A 16,568-nucleotide genomic window follows, 5' to 3' on the forward strand; every position below is an offset into this window, starting at 1 on the left:
AGGCTTTATACAGACAACAGATAAAGCAAAAAAATATGTATATATAAATATATACCTTATCAATCGCCTTCCCCACTCTGGACACACTGCTGTGGATGTCTTTGTGGTCGGAGGCCAGCTTCTGCACAGTGTCCTTTATCCTTTTACAACACTGTGTTAACACCAGCGATAATGTCCCCGATAATTCACCATCTTGATCTAGAAAAGAAGGTGCCAGCACATTAGGAACACCATAATAGGAAACATTTTCCTCATAGGAGTATACTTTGGAAAGTGACTTTTCACTACATTCACTACGCTCTGAGGAAGTTCTATTGCAAAGTCAACAGCCTGTTTGGCTTTAACCACTTCCCGCCTGTAGGATGTCATATGACGTCCTGGATTTGAAGCGGAGGTATCTGGATGATGGGTGCAGCTACAGGCATCATCCAGATATCTTTCTCTTCAGCCAGTGATCTCTAGTAGAAGCCATTGTAGCGGCTTATTTTACAGGCAGCAGGGGGGGGAGACCCCCGCCACCCATCGGCGCCTATCCTGGCTCTCTTGTGCGATCGGGAAGCCAGAGATCCAATCCGGTGGAGGTTTACCAAAGAGCTGGCTAGGATCCTGGGAGGCCGGAAGTGACATCATGAAGTCACTTCCAGCTATGGCAGATGTCAACACTGCCATTTTTTTTCTGGAAAGCAGAGATCAATGTTTTTTTTTTTTTTTTTATCTCATGCTTTCCAGGTTAGAGGAGATATCTGGGGTCTTATTAACTCCAGATGTCTACATAAAGAGGACCTGTCATGCCTTATTTCTATTACAAGGGATTTTTTTAAACTTCTTGTAATAGGAATAAAAGCGATTAAAAATAATGAAATGGACAGCATGAAAATAAATAAAAGTGCCCCGGTCCCCTCGCACGCAGAAGCAAACGCATACATAGGTCACACCTGCATATGTAAAATGCAGTTCACACCACACATGTGAGGTATTGCTGCAAACGCGATAGAAAGAGCAAAAAGTTTTAGAAGTGTCGCCTATGGAGATTTTTAAGTACCAAAGTTTGGTGTCATTCCACACGTGTGTGCGCAATTTTAAAGCGTGACATGTTAGGTATCTATTTACTCGGTGTAACAATATTTTATAGTTTTTAAATAAAAATACATTTGAAAAATTGCTGCGCAAATACCGTGTGACCTAACTAATTGCAACGACCGCCATTTTATTCTCTAGCATGTATGATTTATATATATATATATATATATATAAAAAATAATATGTTTGGGAGTTCTGAGTAATTTTCTAGCAAAAAATGTATGATTTGAAACATGTAGGGGGGAGGAATGTCAGGATTGGCTCTGTAGGGAAGAGGTTAATAACAGTAAATCCACCATAAAATATTAAAGAATCAACCCACCTATATATCAACATCAAAGGGCTTATCAAAAGCTAAATTTACAATAAACTTGAGCCAACTGTCCTATATATTTCTAAATAGGTTATATTATAATGAATGTTAACTGTGAATGTCATGCACCTAATAATAATAATAATAATAATAATAATAATGTCTGGCTTAAATATGGTCTCTTTGAGCAGTAATGCAGAGCAGGATAAAGAACATCTCAGGAGGATGAAAAAATACTTTTCCTTTACTTTTTTGTAATTTTATTTCCAGTTTTTTTCCTAGGTTGTATGCTCTTCTACAAACTCCATACCATACAATAGTGTGCAAGGAAACCTGTCAGCCAGCTCTGGACTGCAGCCTCCCCCACCCCTGTCCCCAACAGGACAGTTCAGTCTAAATATAGGAGATATTTGCTAGAGGCAGGAGACAGCCACTGCACTTCACTGAGAAGCCGGTCAGTGATCTGTCCAATGACGTCTTTGCATATGGATTAGCAAAATAATTGTTTATTTTTTTATGCACTTTGCCCAATTTCCAAAATAGTATTTTCCTAGTTTATAAACTTTTGAAATGGAAATCCACAGAACCGAGAGAGAAAAAAAAAAAATAGAAAGTAAGTAGTTAAAAAAACAAAAAAAAACAAAGAAGTAGTGGAAAATATCAGAGGTCCACTTCACTAATCCAGCCACAGACGGAGCGAATTGCTTTCCTGCAACCACGGGGTGCAGGAAAGAAATTTGATTGATTCCTCCTCAACACAGGCAGTGCTAACAGGGAAATCCCTCCTGCGTAGTCATTGTGTTCTCCCGGCAGGGGGTGGAGGAAGGCGTCCCCGCCAGGAGAACACAGTAATTATTGCTGGTGGCTATAACAGCCGCTAGTGATAATTGCAAGTAAAACCCGGCATGCTACTTTCTGTTTAAAAAAAGTCAGGCTGGTTGTACCCAAGTTAATCGATCGATCAATCAATTTGGTACATTCAGCCTGCCCATTACATGGTTAGAACCAGCAGAAACCCAGCTGACATTCAACCTATCTACGGCCAGCTTAAGTTTAAAGCCCCGCAATAATTCCTATTTTTCTGAAGTGTATATGAACCTTTCATTTACATAAACAATGTAAAATACATACAGAAGTTAAACCATTAAAAAAAAAAAAAAAACACATTAGTATAGGAATGTCGTGCATAGGAACAGCATCCTGTTGCTTCCAAGTAGAAGGCAGAGAAGCAAACTGGCCATACTGAAGGGATGTTGCTTCAGTACCTTGTGTGGTCAGATGGAAAGAGGAAAGGGGTGGTAATAAAGGACTTCTGCAGGATCGCCAGCTGCGATATGCATTTTGGTGCACATATGCAAATAAAAAAAGGACATACTAAGTGAATTGTTGTGGACAAATAAAAAGTAATAGTCAACTATGTAAATTAAGGATGGATTACAACCCCTGTCCAGTTTTACGGCTATTCAGAAATCCACTATAAAGATTTCCCCTCACTTCCTGTTTGTCCTCCGACAGTGGTTTCACAAGAAAGCAGGCAAGGACAAAATCTCTAATGGAAGCACAGGAAATGTTAAAAAATAATAATAACAAAAAAAAGCTTTTTCCAAGATTTTTCTTGTCAACTGTGCAACACTTCCTGTTCAGTAAAACGTCAGCAGGAAAGGAAGTTGGGGGGGGGGGGGGGTACAACAAATCCTGTTTAGTAAAATTTCAACAGAACAGGAAGTGCGTGTGTGCCTGTGTGTGTGTCCAAGTATGTTAAAAATTAAAGGACTACCTTACGACAATGCAAAATATTGTGCAACTTAAGTCTATCCAGAGCTTGCTTGGCTGTACTTCTGTAGATCACAGGAGTGCAGTTCGTTCTCCACTCCTATGACCAGTTTTAAGCAGATTGAAGCCCGCTGTCGGCTGACATCACAGAGTTATGTCCAGACTCAGGCAATGGCGCAACAATAAAGTGGGGATCTTCCCACATGCGTGGAAAGTCAACCGGCTCAGCCTCTCATCGTGCAGCTGAGAGCCTGAGCCGGCTGCTCCCAACCCAAGGCTCCAGTGAAGGTGGGGGTTGCACAGCAGAAAGCAGGGATTGACAGTTCTAGGAACTGAGCGATCAGCGATATTTAATCGCTCGGTTCTTAGTTTTAGAGTCGGCAGGGGAAAGAAGTAGCATTGGATCGTTGCCGTATCCACCTAGGCAATTATGATTATTGAAAAAGAAAGGAAAAAGAAAGCCCAACTTCTCTTTTAAACACATCTGGCCTAAAAGGCTTATTGTAGTGCAAGCACACTGCCTCCCTGGTTCCTGTTATTGGTCCATCACAAGTTGACTACACATCCTACAAAGTCAGATGTAGGTACCTCTGCAGTCATATCAAGCGGAAAAAAAAAAACACAAAAACGTATTATATTGTAGCATAACGATTCTTAGATGTGTTGGATGCATTCATTTTTTTTTTAGTCTTTGTTTCTCCTGTTTTCATCTGGTGATCCAGCCAGTAAGTTTGCTGCTTTCCAAAAGAACAAGCACTCTTGCCGATTGCATCAGTTAGAGGGATAGGACAAACCACTTACCATTGAGAGGGGTGCTTCCAATGATCAGTGTTTATAAAGTGTAAGCTGGAGTTTGGCTTCTTAGTGTATCTAAATCTGCTAGGACATCTAACATCCCCCTCACCCCCAGACTGACAATGTTGCCTTGGAAAGTGCCCCTGTGCTCCTTCATCCAGAGTGAGGGCACTCTAATACAGGGAGGAGTGTTATTGACCAAATCACCAGTTAAAAGCAAAAAAAAAAAAAAAAAAACCCTAAATGCAGCCACCACACCTAATGATTTCTTTAAGCTCCAATATATAACATTTCTGGATTGGAGTTGAATAGTGCTTAGGGTGCTCACATTGAACTGTGTATTGGGTTTAGAGCACTGACCTGGAGAAGGTGAGGGTTGTGAATAGACGGTACCTGAGCTTTCAGACCCCTAGATTCCTAACAGATTTTACCTTTTTGCTGCTGTATCTCAGGATTTGTATTTTTCTTAAAAATGTATGTTTATGCCAAATACTTCCAACATTACAAACAAACAACCTAAAAAGGAAATAACGTGGTGATAAAGATATCTTTACCATGAGGCCAAGTCATTGTTCTGTGGCCTATTACCAGCTGTTGGGGGCGTACCGGGTCAGAAACAATGAATGTCTCACATAGAATGAAGAGTTTAGAAGGCTCTGACACTAGAAAACATTTACAGTAACAATAGGCATTCTAACATTAGTGTAAGAACTTGCAAAAAAAAGTCTCTACAGCTGTTTTTTTTCTTGTTTTGTTTTCCAAACTGTATTTAAGAAGAAAAGAAAAAAAAAAAAAAAAAGAACAATTTGTACTACAGCATGCAAGTATATATGATAGATAAACAGCAACGGTCATATTAAAAATCTATTCCTTCAGGCTGGACTTCTTAGGGCTGGGCGATATGGCTGAAAACTGTATCACGATATCAGTGTTTCATATCGGTCGATATCGATAATTATTGATATTTTTTATTACCCATTTAAAATAAGGACCCTAGGGTGAGAATGCAGGGCGGCGGGCATGGTACAGGAGAATGCAGGGCACTGGCATGGTGCAGGAGAATGCAGGGCACTGGCATGGTACAAGAGGATCCGGGGTTGTGGGCATACTACAGGAGATGCAGTGCTGTGGGCATGGTACAGGTAGACCATGCCCGCAGCACTGCATCCCTTGTAGCGTGCCCGCAGCCCTGCATAATGGCAGGTAGTGAAGCTGTTTCACTTACCTGTTCCAGAGGCGCCTTCATTTTAAAAATGTCATTGTCATTGCGCACGCGCCGCCGACGCTCGTGTAACTTCGGCTATTCCCGGCCTCTCCCGAGCGGCGGCGGCGCGTGCGCAGTGACGTGTATGCGACGGTCGGCGCCATTTTTAAAGCTTAAACCCGTCGGAGCGGACTTTTCGTTTTATCGTTCCAAGTCTTGTATTGCTATCGATCCCCTGACTATCGCGATACATATCGGTATCGCTTTATCGCCCAGCCCTAGGACTTCTACATCTATATTAGATTTGCTCACAACCATGTAAAGTTAGGACCTACCTAAACAAACATTCAATTTATAGCCACTCAGGTAGTCCATTTAACTACATGTCTGCTGGTAAACCGAAATAAGAATTTACAAATCAGATTGCCGTGTGTTGATACGTTTTTTTTTTTGCGGGTTATTGGTCCCATTATAGAGATTTCTCCTTGCCTCATGTCCCAGTAACAAGGTCATCACCAGGATGTAAAATGTCCCCAACACACTTATGTTCCATATGTAATACATACACTATTACCAAAAGTATTGGGACGCCTGCCTTTCCACACACGTGAATTTTAATGGCACCCCAGTCTTAGTCCGTAGGGTTGAATATTGTGTTGGCCCACCCTTTGCAGCTATAACAGCTTCAACTCTTCTGGGAAGGCTGTCCACAAGGTTTAGGAGTGTGTCTATGGGAATGTTTGACCATTCTTCCAGAAGCACATTCGTGAGGTCAGGTACTGATGTTGGACGAGCAGGCCTCATCTTTGTGATGAATGAGAGAACAGACTGTGAGCCTGGCCTTCTCATCCACATCAATGCCTTGCCCCTCCCTCCTGTCGAGTGCCCCCACAGCAAGCTATGGGGGCACCCGAGCCAAGTCACAGCTCCCTGGGTCCATTCAGACTCGCAGTCGTGACCCAGCCCCACCACCTCTCTCTCTCGATTGGCTGAATGACATTTAAAATCGACAGCAGCGGGAGCCAATCACGCCACGCTGCTGTCTCAGCCAACGAGGAGGGCAGCTGAGACACTCCTGTAACATCGCTGGATAAAGATGGGCTCAGGTAAGTACTAGAGGGGCTGAGACACAGAAGGTTTTTTTTTTTTATTTTAAGGCACAGAATGCCTTAACTTTAAAAAAAAAATAAAAAAAACACCTTCTGCCTTTACAATCCCTTTAAGGTTACTTGGCTGTCTTTTGGCAACTTGAAATTTTAGCTCCCTCAATAAATTTTCTATAGGATTAAGGTCTGGAGACTGACTAGGCCACTCCATGACCTTAATGTGATCCTTATGGAGCCATTTCTTTGTTGCCTTGTCAGTATGTTTTGGGTCATGGTCATGCTGGAAGACCCATCCACCACCCATCTTCAGTGTTCTGGCTGAGGGAAGAAGGTTCTTATCCAAGATTTTGGAGGAAGAAAAATGCTGACTATGATCCTAAGAACACCATCCCTACAGTCAGCACGGAGATGGAAACATGTTGTGCTTTGGGGCTGTTTCGCTCCTAAAGGTATAGACTGACTGCCGCATTGATGGGCCAATAGGCAGAGCCATGCATTGTGAAGTCTTGGATGAGAACCTTCTTCCCTCAGCCAGAACTCTAAAGATGGGTCGTGGATGGGTCTTCCAGCATGACAAGGACCCAAAACATACCACCAAGGCAACAAAGGAGTGGCTCAAGAACAACATTAAGGTCATGGAGTGGCCTAGTCAGTCTCCAGACCCTAATCTTACAGAATATTTATGGAGGGAGCTGAAACTTCGACTTGCCCAGAAACTTTTGAGATTTAGAGAAGATCTGTAAGGAAGAGTGGACCAAAATCCCTCCTGAGATGTGTGCAAACCAACTACAAGAAACGTCTTACCTCTGTGCTTCCCAACAAGGGTTTCTCCACCAAGTACTAAGTCATGTTTTGCTTGGGGATCAAATACATCTTTTACTCACTGAACTGCAACTTAATTTATAAGTGTTAGGCCGCAGGCCTATATTTGTGGGAGGAGCTAGCGTGCCTTTAAGACGCTGCTCCTCCCCTCCCCGCCTGCCGCGTCACACGCTGTCACCGGACAGCCGAACTTCCGGTCCCCCAGGCCCCGCGGGAGGTGCAGCGGACACCGCCGGCTCCCGCTGACACCACCGACTCCCGCTGGCATCAGATGGCACCGCCGAATCCCGCTGACACTGCCGACTCCAGATGGCACCGCCGACTCCCGCTGACACCGCCGACCTCGCTGGCACCGCCGACTCCGCTGACGCCACTGCCGCAGGTCCCCTCCGGCCTGCCTCCAACTTGCCAGCCTCCTGCACCATCATCCTCCGCTCGGGCGGCCCGTCCATCCATCCGGCCGCGCCGGGTGGCAGGTACCGCTGAGAGGGGTTTCCTGGGGGGGTTTCCTGCGGGGGCTTGATGTCTGCCTTGCCTGCTCCAGGCCACGGCTTACTGCATACGAGGGTTTCTGGGGGGGGGGTCTTGTTCTGCCTTGCCTGCGTCAGGCCACGGCCCTGCTTCTCACTACACTCTGTCTTTTCCACTGTCACTGGCTGCGTACTTCTATGCTGTTATTACTATTTCTACTATATGTACCGTTACTCTACTATGGACACTACTTGTTACCATGGGTACTACTCTAATACTATTGGTGATTAGGGGTACTGTTACTGCTATACTTGCTATGGGTTGGTACTCTTATACTTTTTTGTTACTTTGGGTACTGCTACTTAATACTGTTGTTACTAGGGGCACTGCTACTCTGCTAATACTACTTTGCTATGAGTATTGCTACCTCAAGGGAATATTGTTACTATAGGGATTGCTACTCTGATACCATGGGTACTGCCGCTATGTTACTGTTAAACTACTGTTATCTCTTGGACTGTTGCCATACGTACCGCCACACTCCCATTTCCGTGTTCCACTGGTTACAACTGCACGACTATACTGTTTAATACCACAACTAGACTGCATACCGATACACTACCATGCCGTTATTGTATACACCATGGCTTCAATTACTACCACACGCGTTACTGCCCTACACCTACGGATGTGCGGGCAATACCACTACCTTACGTGTGCCTTGCCATACATGCTACGCATGACACTACTGTGGTCACGGCTACTCGGCCATGCTACTTCACTGTTGATACTATTTCTGCCTATTTACTGCTAGACGCTATTTTTCATCACTACTAAACGCTGCTCTTCCGCCTGTGCTACGGCATACGCTGCTACACTACATGATTATTAACACTATCGCAACCGCATTCATACTACGACACTACCTATGCTGCTACTGTGTGTACTACTACTACTTCTTCGCTGGTATGTTGCACTACCCCTTCATCAAGCCCCCGTATAGGGTTAGAGAACTGGCTATTTAGGGCTAGGCGCTGGCCTTAGTCTCCCTGGTAGCTGGTCCCGCGAGGCCAACACCCCAATCTCAACACGGAGATTTTTTCGCCCTCGGGCCAAATCATAGTTAGTGCCTCGCATTCACCCATCTCTTGGGGTCATAGTCAGGGCCTCACCTGTCACGGCCACACGTTAATCTTTTACCAGTCACCGAGAGGCCAACCCCCCGCCACCACGCTAGTGGCTCGTGCCCCACGCCCAAATCATAGATAGAGCCTCTCATCTGCCGCTCGGCAACTAGCAGGGCCTCACCTGTCACGGGGTAGTCAGCTTTCGCCTCGGCACTAGTTAGCCAGCCAGTTTCTGTTTTAGCTCAACGGTGTTTGTTTAACCAATTTTTTCTTGTGTGTTATTTTCTCTTTTCAGCATGTCTCAAGCAGTCATCGTAGGCGAAGGGTCATCCCCTCCAGGCACACCCGCTAGGCCTACCACCCCTGTGAGAACTGGTACCCCCAGGGAATTCTGAGAACCTTCCACGCCAGGCCCCTTGTAAGACCCTGGTCCATCCCCAGGACTTCGTCTGTTTTTAGCCATACGGGCCCCCCTTTTCAGCTACGGCAAGGAGGCTGTTTCCTGTGTACAGCTCTCAGCACATCCTGGGGTTCCTGGACTGGGTACCAGCTCTCGGGGGGGGGGCTCGGACGGACATTAAAGGACGCTAGACTCCATCTTCTGATCACTACAATCAACAGTGTCAGACTGTCCAAACTGGAAACGCTGACCATCCCACATGGTCCCACTTCCCTCTAAGCCGTTGCAGGCTCTCACTCCTAACAACTGATGGAGTAGGCCCCCAGCCTCGCCTTTCTTCCCTTCTGTTCCCCAATCTTTTCCCCGGCACATTGTCCCCCCAGCACTCCGCTAGGACATTTTTGAGGGGTGGACGTGTACCTGGTTTCCTTACTATCTGCCTCCCTAGTTGATGTAGGAAACTGGGCGTACAGTTACGGTGTTTCGGCCATCATGATGAAGGCCGGAGACCCAAGACTCTACAAGCTTCCATACCAGATTTTGTTCTAGCCTTCGGCATTCCAAAGGGACATTGCGTGCTCCGTGCGTTGCAATGCTGGAAGGTATTAGGTTTAACTTCTCGTGGTGGTTGACTTAGGCGGCAGTACGGGGGTTTTCTTGTCCTTCGACTTCCACAATCTGTATCAGCAAGCAGTGGCAGCTTGGCCCAGTTTTACGTCCGTTCTCACTGGAGCCTCTTGGGCTCAGAACTATTTTTCAGGCATTTTTTCGCAGGCTTAGGCAGTCTGCTCCTCCACCTCTCCTACTGCCGACCTGTGCCCCTCGGAGGCTGATCCCTCCTTTCCTGGTTCCTCTGGGGGAGCTAGCAAACCCGATCTACGTAGCCTAAGGGACAGGCTTGGTCGTCCCGTCATTTGTTTGGCTCAGTTGTGCTTTAACCCTTATGGAGGTGCCTGTAATTTTAGTGCCTGCAGTCTGCTGCACATCTGTTCCATATGCTTTGGGCCCATGCCAAATCCATGGGCCTGCTATGCCGCCAAACTCTATTGGGGTAGCCTCCAGCGCATATTCCAATAAACATCTTGTCATTATCTGTCTGCTCTTCGTTCGTCCACTAACCCGAGCCTGTATTTACCCTCATTCTATCTGCCTATTCTCTCCTTACCGTTTCACCCTGGTCATGCCATCCAAGCCAACTTGAAGGCAGGTAGGGCCGCATGGCTCAGTTAGTCCGTCACCCCTACGCCTTGAATTGCTACCCATTCGTCCTTCCTTGTTCATGGTGTCAAGGGCAGTAGTATGTTCCTTCCTGTTAGTCTCACGTTTGGGGCCTTGAGTAGCCTGGGAAGTTTCGACACTTGCTGAGACTCCCTGCTGGTTCCTCCTCTTTCTCTAGATGCCCCACGATGTTTCATCACGTGGATGATTTCCTGTTGGTCGCACATAGCGACTGCAACCCTGTCAATCCCTTGGCACTGTAGCACCGTCACTACCTTAGGCGTCCCCCTGTCACTAGACAAGACTACTGTACCCACCACTAGACTAGTCCTCTTAGGCGTCACACTCGTTCCACGCCACAGTCTAGTCTCCCCGTGGTCAAACTCGGGCGTTTCGCTAGGAAGTAGTTTAGTTCCTACTAGTTGGAACTTATTCGTAAGGATCTTCATTCTGGTTGGTTCCTTGAATTCTGCTACGCGCATTATTCCCCTAGGTAGTTCATTTATTTCTAGGCTGTTGGGCTTATCAACGGGCCTTCCAGATGAACCTTGGACGCTCAGATTCCCCGGCTAGGGTAGTCCTGGCTATGTGTTTGGTATTCCTGGTACACCAGCATGGGGTCTCCATGTTCATCCCACCGGGATCCGCCCGATCCTCCACATTTGGCGTACCCTCTACGTCTGGACGGACGCAGCCGCCGTTGCCGGGTTGGCAGCACTCATTAACTCTTCTTTAGGTGTTTGTTGGCCGGTTAGGTCTCTTGACTTATCCGCCTCTCGTGAGACTTCGGCCTTATTAGGGTTTTACCTGATAGTAACGCCGGCTTTCGCATGGGGCAATCCTGGACAGGTTGGCTGTGAAGTATTAGTATCAACTAGGCAGCCGAGTCGAGATCTAGTAGGGCCGTTCATCTTCTTTGATCATCATGAGGCTGGTTCGCTGGCTGACCGGGGAGGCAGCCTCCGGTCAGTTCTTCCTCTTTGGCGATATTCTCAAGTTCCCCAAGTTCGTCAAGTTGTTCCTGGGCTAGCCCGGTTTTTGGCTCACGGTGACAATTGTCCCGGGTGGCCGTATCTGCGGACACCAGGAGGACTCACGCCAGAGCCTTGACCATCTTCCTAGGTTCTCATTTGAACTTGTCTTACACGGTCGTTCAGTTCACCATGGTCGCGTTCGCTGTTTTTGCCACCTTTTAGCTCAGACTTCTCTATAACACGGGCAAACTTTACTTTGTCTAGCGTACAATCCACGCTTTGTCATCTGCTCCAAGCCTTTCTCCTTTCCTCAGGGTTGCCCAGTGAAGAAGGTATTGTAGGTTTGGTAGGGAGAGCATCACGAGACATCAAGCGCTGCCCTTAGATGGGAATACCGGACCTTCTGGCGTACTGGACACGTCACCATTCGAACCTCGTACTTCCTAGTCATCAACTTCCATTTATTAGTCCATGGGCTCTTGGTCCCGGGATTTCACCTTTGCAACCCGGTCGGCTAGGCATTCGTGCCTCCTCGAGAGGTTAGGTAGGTAGAGGACCGCTGTCCTTTCACTCCAACGTTCAAAGGCCGGGCAGACATACCATCCGTTGGCATCCCCGTCTACCCGACCAAGGTTAACTAGTGCCTAATTGGAATCCTGGAATCTTCCAGCTCGGGACTCTCCCGGCCGCTCTCCGCTATTCTCCCTGACAGGTAGTCCCCTAACCACTACTTAATTTATGTTTTACATACGCTCGTTGTGCATTGTGTTAGGCTGGGACCCCTCTTCGCATTCCGGACATTCATTCAGAACAGGGGCGGCTTCAACTGCTTCTAGTGCCATTACGCCAGGGCACATAATTATAACCAGGGCGTTGGGAATCAGCTATTTTCCACGCATACACCCCTCACCCGGGGATAGAGGTAAGGTTAGCCTTCAAGAATCTTGTATCGTGAGTTGTGTCAAGTATTAGTGTGTTTACCGCTTACTTTTTGCCCTCTTTTATTTACAGGCCTACCCCCTACGTCGGTTCCGGCACACCACACCGACTTATCCATACCTGCAGGTTCTAATCATCATTAATTAGCCGACCACAACATTTGTTTTATGTGTTTTTTCTGGATTTTTGGTTGATATTCTGTCTCGGTCATTTGAAATACACCTATGATAAAAAGTTTTAGATCAGGCATGTCCAACCTGCAGCCCGGGGGCCGCATGCGGCCCAGAGCCCCAGGCAATGCGGCCCACTGCCTCCTGACAATTTTTTTTTGATGGGGAAGAAGGAAGTCGCGTCGGGTAAACGGCCACAGCAGCTTCCAACTAACTGTAGGCAGAGACTGCCTCGGAAGGGATCATCCTCTAGTTGTGTTAAATTAGTGCGACAGCAGCAGAGGATAAGGGAGGGGGGGAGCGACAGCCGCAGAGGATAAGGGAGGGAAGGGGGGAGCCGCAGGGGATAAGGGGGGGGAGCGACAGCGGCAGAGGATAAGGGGGGGGGGGGAGCGACAGCGGCAGAGGATAAGGGGGGGGGAGCGACAGCGGCAGAGGATAAGGGGGGGGGAGCGACAGCGGCAGAGGATAAGGGGGGGGAGCGACAGCGGCAGAGGATAAGGGGGGGGAGCGACAGCCGCAGAGGATAAGGGGGGGGGGAGCGACAGCCGCAGAGGATAAGGGGGGGGGGAGCGACAGCCGCAGAGGATAAGGGGGGGGGGAGCGACAGCCGCAGAGGATAAGGGGGGGGGGAGCGACAGCCGCAGAGGATAAGGGGGGGGGGAGCGACAGCCGCAGAGGATAAGGGGGGGGGAGCGACAGCCGCAGAGGATAAGGGGGGGGGAGCGACAGCCGCAGAGGATAAGGGGGGGGGAGCGACAGCCGCAGAGGATAAGGGGGGGGGAGCGACAGCCGCAGAGGATAAGGGGGGGGGAGCGACAGCCGCAGAGGATAAGGGGGGGGGAGCGACAGCCGCAGAGGATAAGGGGGGGGGAGCGACAGCCGCAGAGGATAAGGGGGGGGGAGCGACAGCCGCAGAGAATAAGGGGGGGGGGAGTGACAATGGCAGAGGATAGGGGGGGGGGAGTGACAATGGCAGAGGATAGGGGGGGGGGAGTGACAATGGCAGAGGATAGGGGGGGGGGGAGGACAGAGACAAGAATGGGGGGGGGACAGAGACTAAGTGGGACAGTGACAAGGATAGGGGGGGGGGGCAGAGACTAAGTGGGACAGTGACAAGGATAGGGGGGGGGGGACAGAGACTAAGTGGGACAGTGACAAGGCTGGGGGGGGGGGGGGACAGTGACAGGGATGGGGGGGTGATTAGTGAGCAGTATCCCCCCTCCCCCCTCTTACCCGAGGCCTGCATGATCTCCCTCCGGAGGCCGCCCGCGTAGTCGATGAGCTCCTCCAGGCTCCGCTCGCAGTGCTGTCCATATCCGGAGAACTTCTGCAGCACCTTGTCCAGCTCCCGCTCCACCGTCACACATTGCTCCATGTCCCCGGAGGAGGGAGCGGCCTCCTCTTCCTCACACACGGCCGGCCCGAGCCCCGCCAACACAACCCGGACAAGAACCACACGGCAGCCGCCTACTCCTTCCTCAGCTACGGGCCCCCCGGCTCCGCTCTTCTCTCACCGGCGCTTGTTTTTGTTTTTAACGGAGAGCAACATTGACCTGTTTTACCGGGACCACATCATTATGCCTCATAGGGGGGAGCCTTACAGCATTTAGCACAACTTCATTTAATGTATCCCCTCACACATACATCTCCGTCCTACTAAGGTTTATTTAGAATGTAACCATCTAGAATATGTTCTGGAGTGAGCTCTTTAGTTCGTTATGGATAAAAGAATTGACTGTCGAGCAGACGGTAACCCCTATGTCAAAGAACAAATAATGGAACATTCCACGTCCTGACGTAGAAGCCGCTAACCCCCATGATTGCGTTATGGGTTGTTGTTTTTTTTTACATCCGGGTCTCGGCTGTTGTTGCTGGGCGGAGCTTCAGAAACTGCCTGGAGGATACGTCACAGGCGTGATCAGACGGGTTGATCAGAAGAAAGTTGTGTCTTCAATGTGGAAGACATTTTGTTGAAGCCTTAGTACTACTATTACTTAGTACTTCTGGGTTGTTTTTTCCAGGACAAATTGGGCTTTCATTTTTTGGTAAATGGTAATATATAACACCTGATTTTTATTTTTAATAATTTTCAAGGAAAATTGGCCCAAAATAATTTAAAAAAATATTTTCTAAAATGTAATTGTATATTTCTACCCTGTCTGCCATTACCAATCTTGAAAAGCTAATTTTATAAAGTAAGCCTACCTTGCATCCACCTAAACACTGTGCTTCATCCACCTCCATCCGATCATCTCCCTCATCTGTTACCTTTTGTACCACCTCCCCCCATGAACAGGGCCTCCTATTCCTTCTGTATTGAACTGTACTGTATACTGTCAGTGACAGTCTGTCACCCTTTATATTGTACAGTTCTGTGCAAACTTTTGGCACTATATATATATCCTGTATAATAATAATAAGGTGCAAATGTCATAAAATGAAAAGTGTGATACAATTGAGTGAGACAAAATTTTAAGATTCAACATCCACAAAGAAAAACAATATTCAAGTGCTTGCTTGGACATCCAATCAAATCAATTGTGAACCAAAGCAAATGATCATCCCACCACTTATGGTTACAAGGATGTTTATCAGAATAATGACCGTCTCTGCTCACAGTGGTCATATAAGCTGGTATAAATAAATATTCCAGGAAGCACACAGAACTCCTCCAGGTTCCTCTAACCAATGGATCCAACAATGTTTTAGAGAAGAAACATCCGCTATGCTTACATTGCTCCCAAATCTCCCATATTTCAAGGAACTGTCCCTCATTTGGAACAAAGTCCCTCTGTCCCTCCTTCCTCCTCATTTGTCCCTCAGTTTGGTCTGTTCTATATAGTTGTATATAAAATGCACTACTTATCTATCCAAAAGTGTTTCTCAATGCTAAATCTTTTATCCAATTTCTAAATTACTGCGTTTGTAAACTCCAAAAGCCAATATAAAGGAATAGTAGTGATAAAAAAAAGCTCTTGTGGTTTTAACCAATCATTTGTTTTTGCCCAATTCTCCTTTAAGTGGGCGTGGCAGGGGGAGTGTCCTATGTCTACGTACTTTTGCTAATAGGTGTCCCTCATTCCTATCTCAGAAAGTTGGGAGGTATGTGCTTTAAATGGCCACATAGGCCATATGATTAGGGCTTGATAATGCACAGAGTTCCTTCACACTACTTTGATGGAACCATAACTGCATGCCTGTAAAAACCAAAACATGGGAAGTGCTCCCAATGGTGTAAAATCATGGATGTTTTAGTCCCGCATTTGTCAACCTTTTTAACACGGAGGAACCGTTGAAATACCCTTTGGTCTCAGGGAACAATTACTATATCTAATAGGGATGCACCGAAATGAAAATTTTGGGCCGAAACCGAAAATGCAGGATGCCCTTGGCCGAAAACCGAAACCGAAAATTACTTTTTTCCCCCAAATAATTTTAAATTAGATAGAACAGGGGCATACACCAAAAACAGGCAATGACGTACCCCTGTCGCTGCCACCCTGTCACAGTATATGTACTGTGATGGGTTGGCAAGTGGTTAATTTAATTACCAATGGTATTAGTATTATGCAGCATGAGGGGGTTAATGTATTGCCACTGCTGGTCACTGATGCATTAGTGACCAACCAGTGGCAGTTAATTAACCCCTTTGTGCTGCATTAGTGCAACCAGTGTTAATTAATTAACACTGATACTGGTAGCACTAATGCAGCACAAAGGGGTTAATTAACTGCCACTGGTTGGTCACTAATGCAGCAGTGACCAGCAGTGACAATATATTAACCCCCTCATGCTGCATATTGCTAATACCAATGGTAAGCTCGCCCCAGCTCCCCTAACCCCCGCCCCCCCACCCCCCCCCTCCTCTGCGTCCCTCTCCTACTCACTCAGCTCCTCCGGTCACGGTGTCACGGCCGGCCGGCAGCCTCCCAGTGATGTCACTACTACTACGATCTGTCCATGAAGGAACTGACACACCGGGCGGGAGGGCGGGCGAGCGGCTGCTAATAGCTGTAACTATGTGAGCGCTTCACTTCACTTCCCTGTCAGCGGCACGATGTCCATGAATGAACTGACACTCCGGGCGGGGGGAGCGGCCGCTAATAACTATAACTATGTGAGTCTTCACTTCCCTGTCATGCGGGTCTCTCCTCTGACAGGGAAGTGAAGGCT

At 47.5% G+C, this 16,568-nt stretch overlaps 1 protein-coding gene across 1 annotated transcript in view; it reads right to left on the minus strand.

Moving 5' to 3' along the window:
- Window positions 1–13,982, minus strand: part of RMND5A (required for meiotic nuclear division 5 homolog A) — a 61,410-nt gene extending 47,428 nt beyond the window's left edge. The window contains exons 1-2 of the mRNA XM_082243329.1: window positions 13,629–13,982; window positions 56–198 (exon numbers count right to left, since the gene is read on the minus strand). Of these exons, the coding sequence (XP_082099455.1) occupies window positions 56–198; window positions 13,629–13,770 (285 nt within the window). The 5' untranslated portion in view covers window positions 13,771–13,982. The remainder of the gene's footprint in view (window positions 1–55; window positions 199–13,628) is intronic.
- Between the last annotated feature and the right edge of the window lie 2,586 nt (window positions 13,983–16,568).

This window comes from Pelophylax lessonae (assembly GCF_965119305.1).
Source record: "Pelophylax lessonae genome assembly, chromosome: 1".
Classification (NCBI taxonomy): Eukaryota; Metazoa; Chordata; class Amphibia; order Anura; family Ranidae; genus Pelophylax; species Pelophylax lessonae.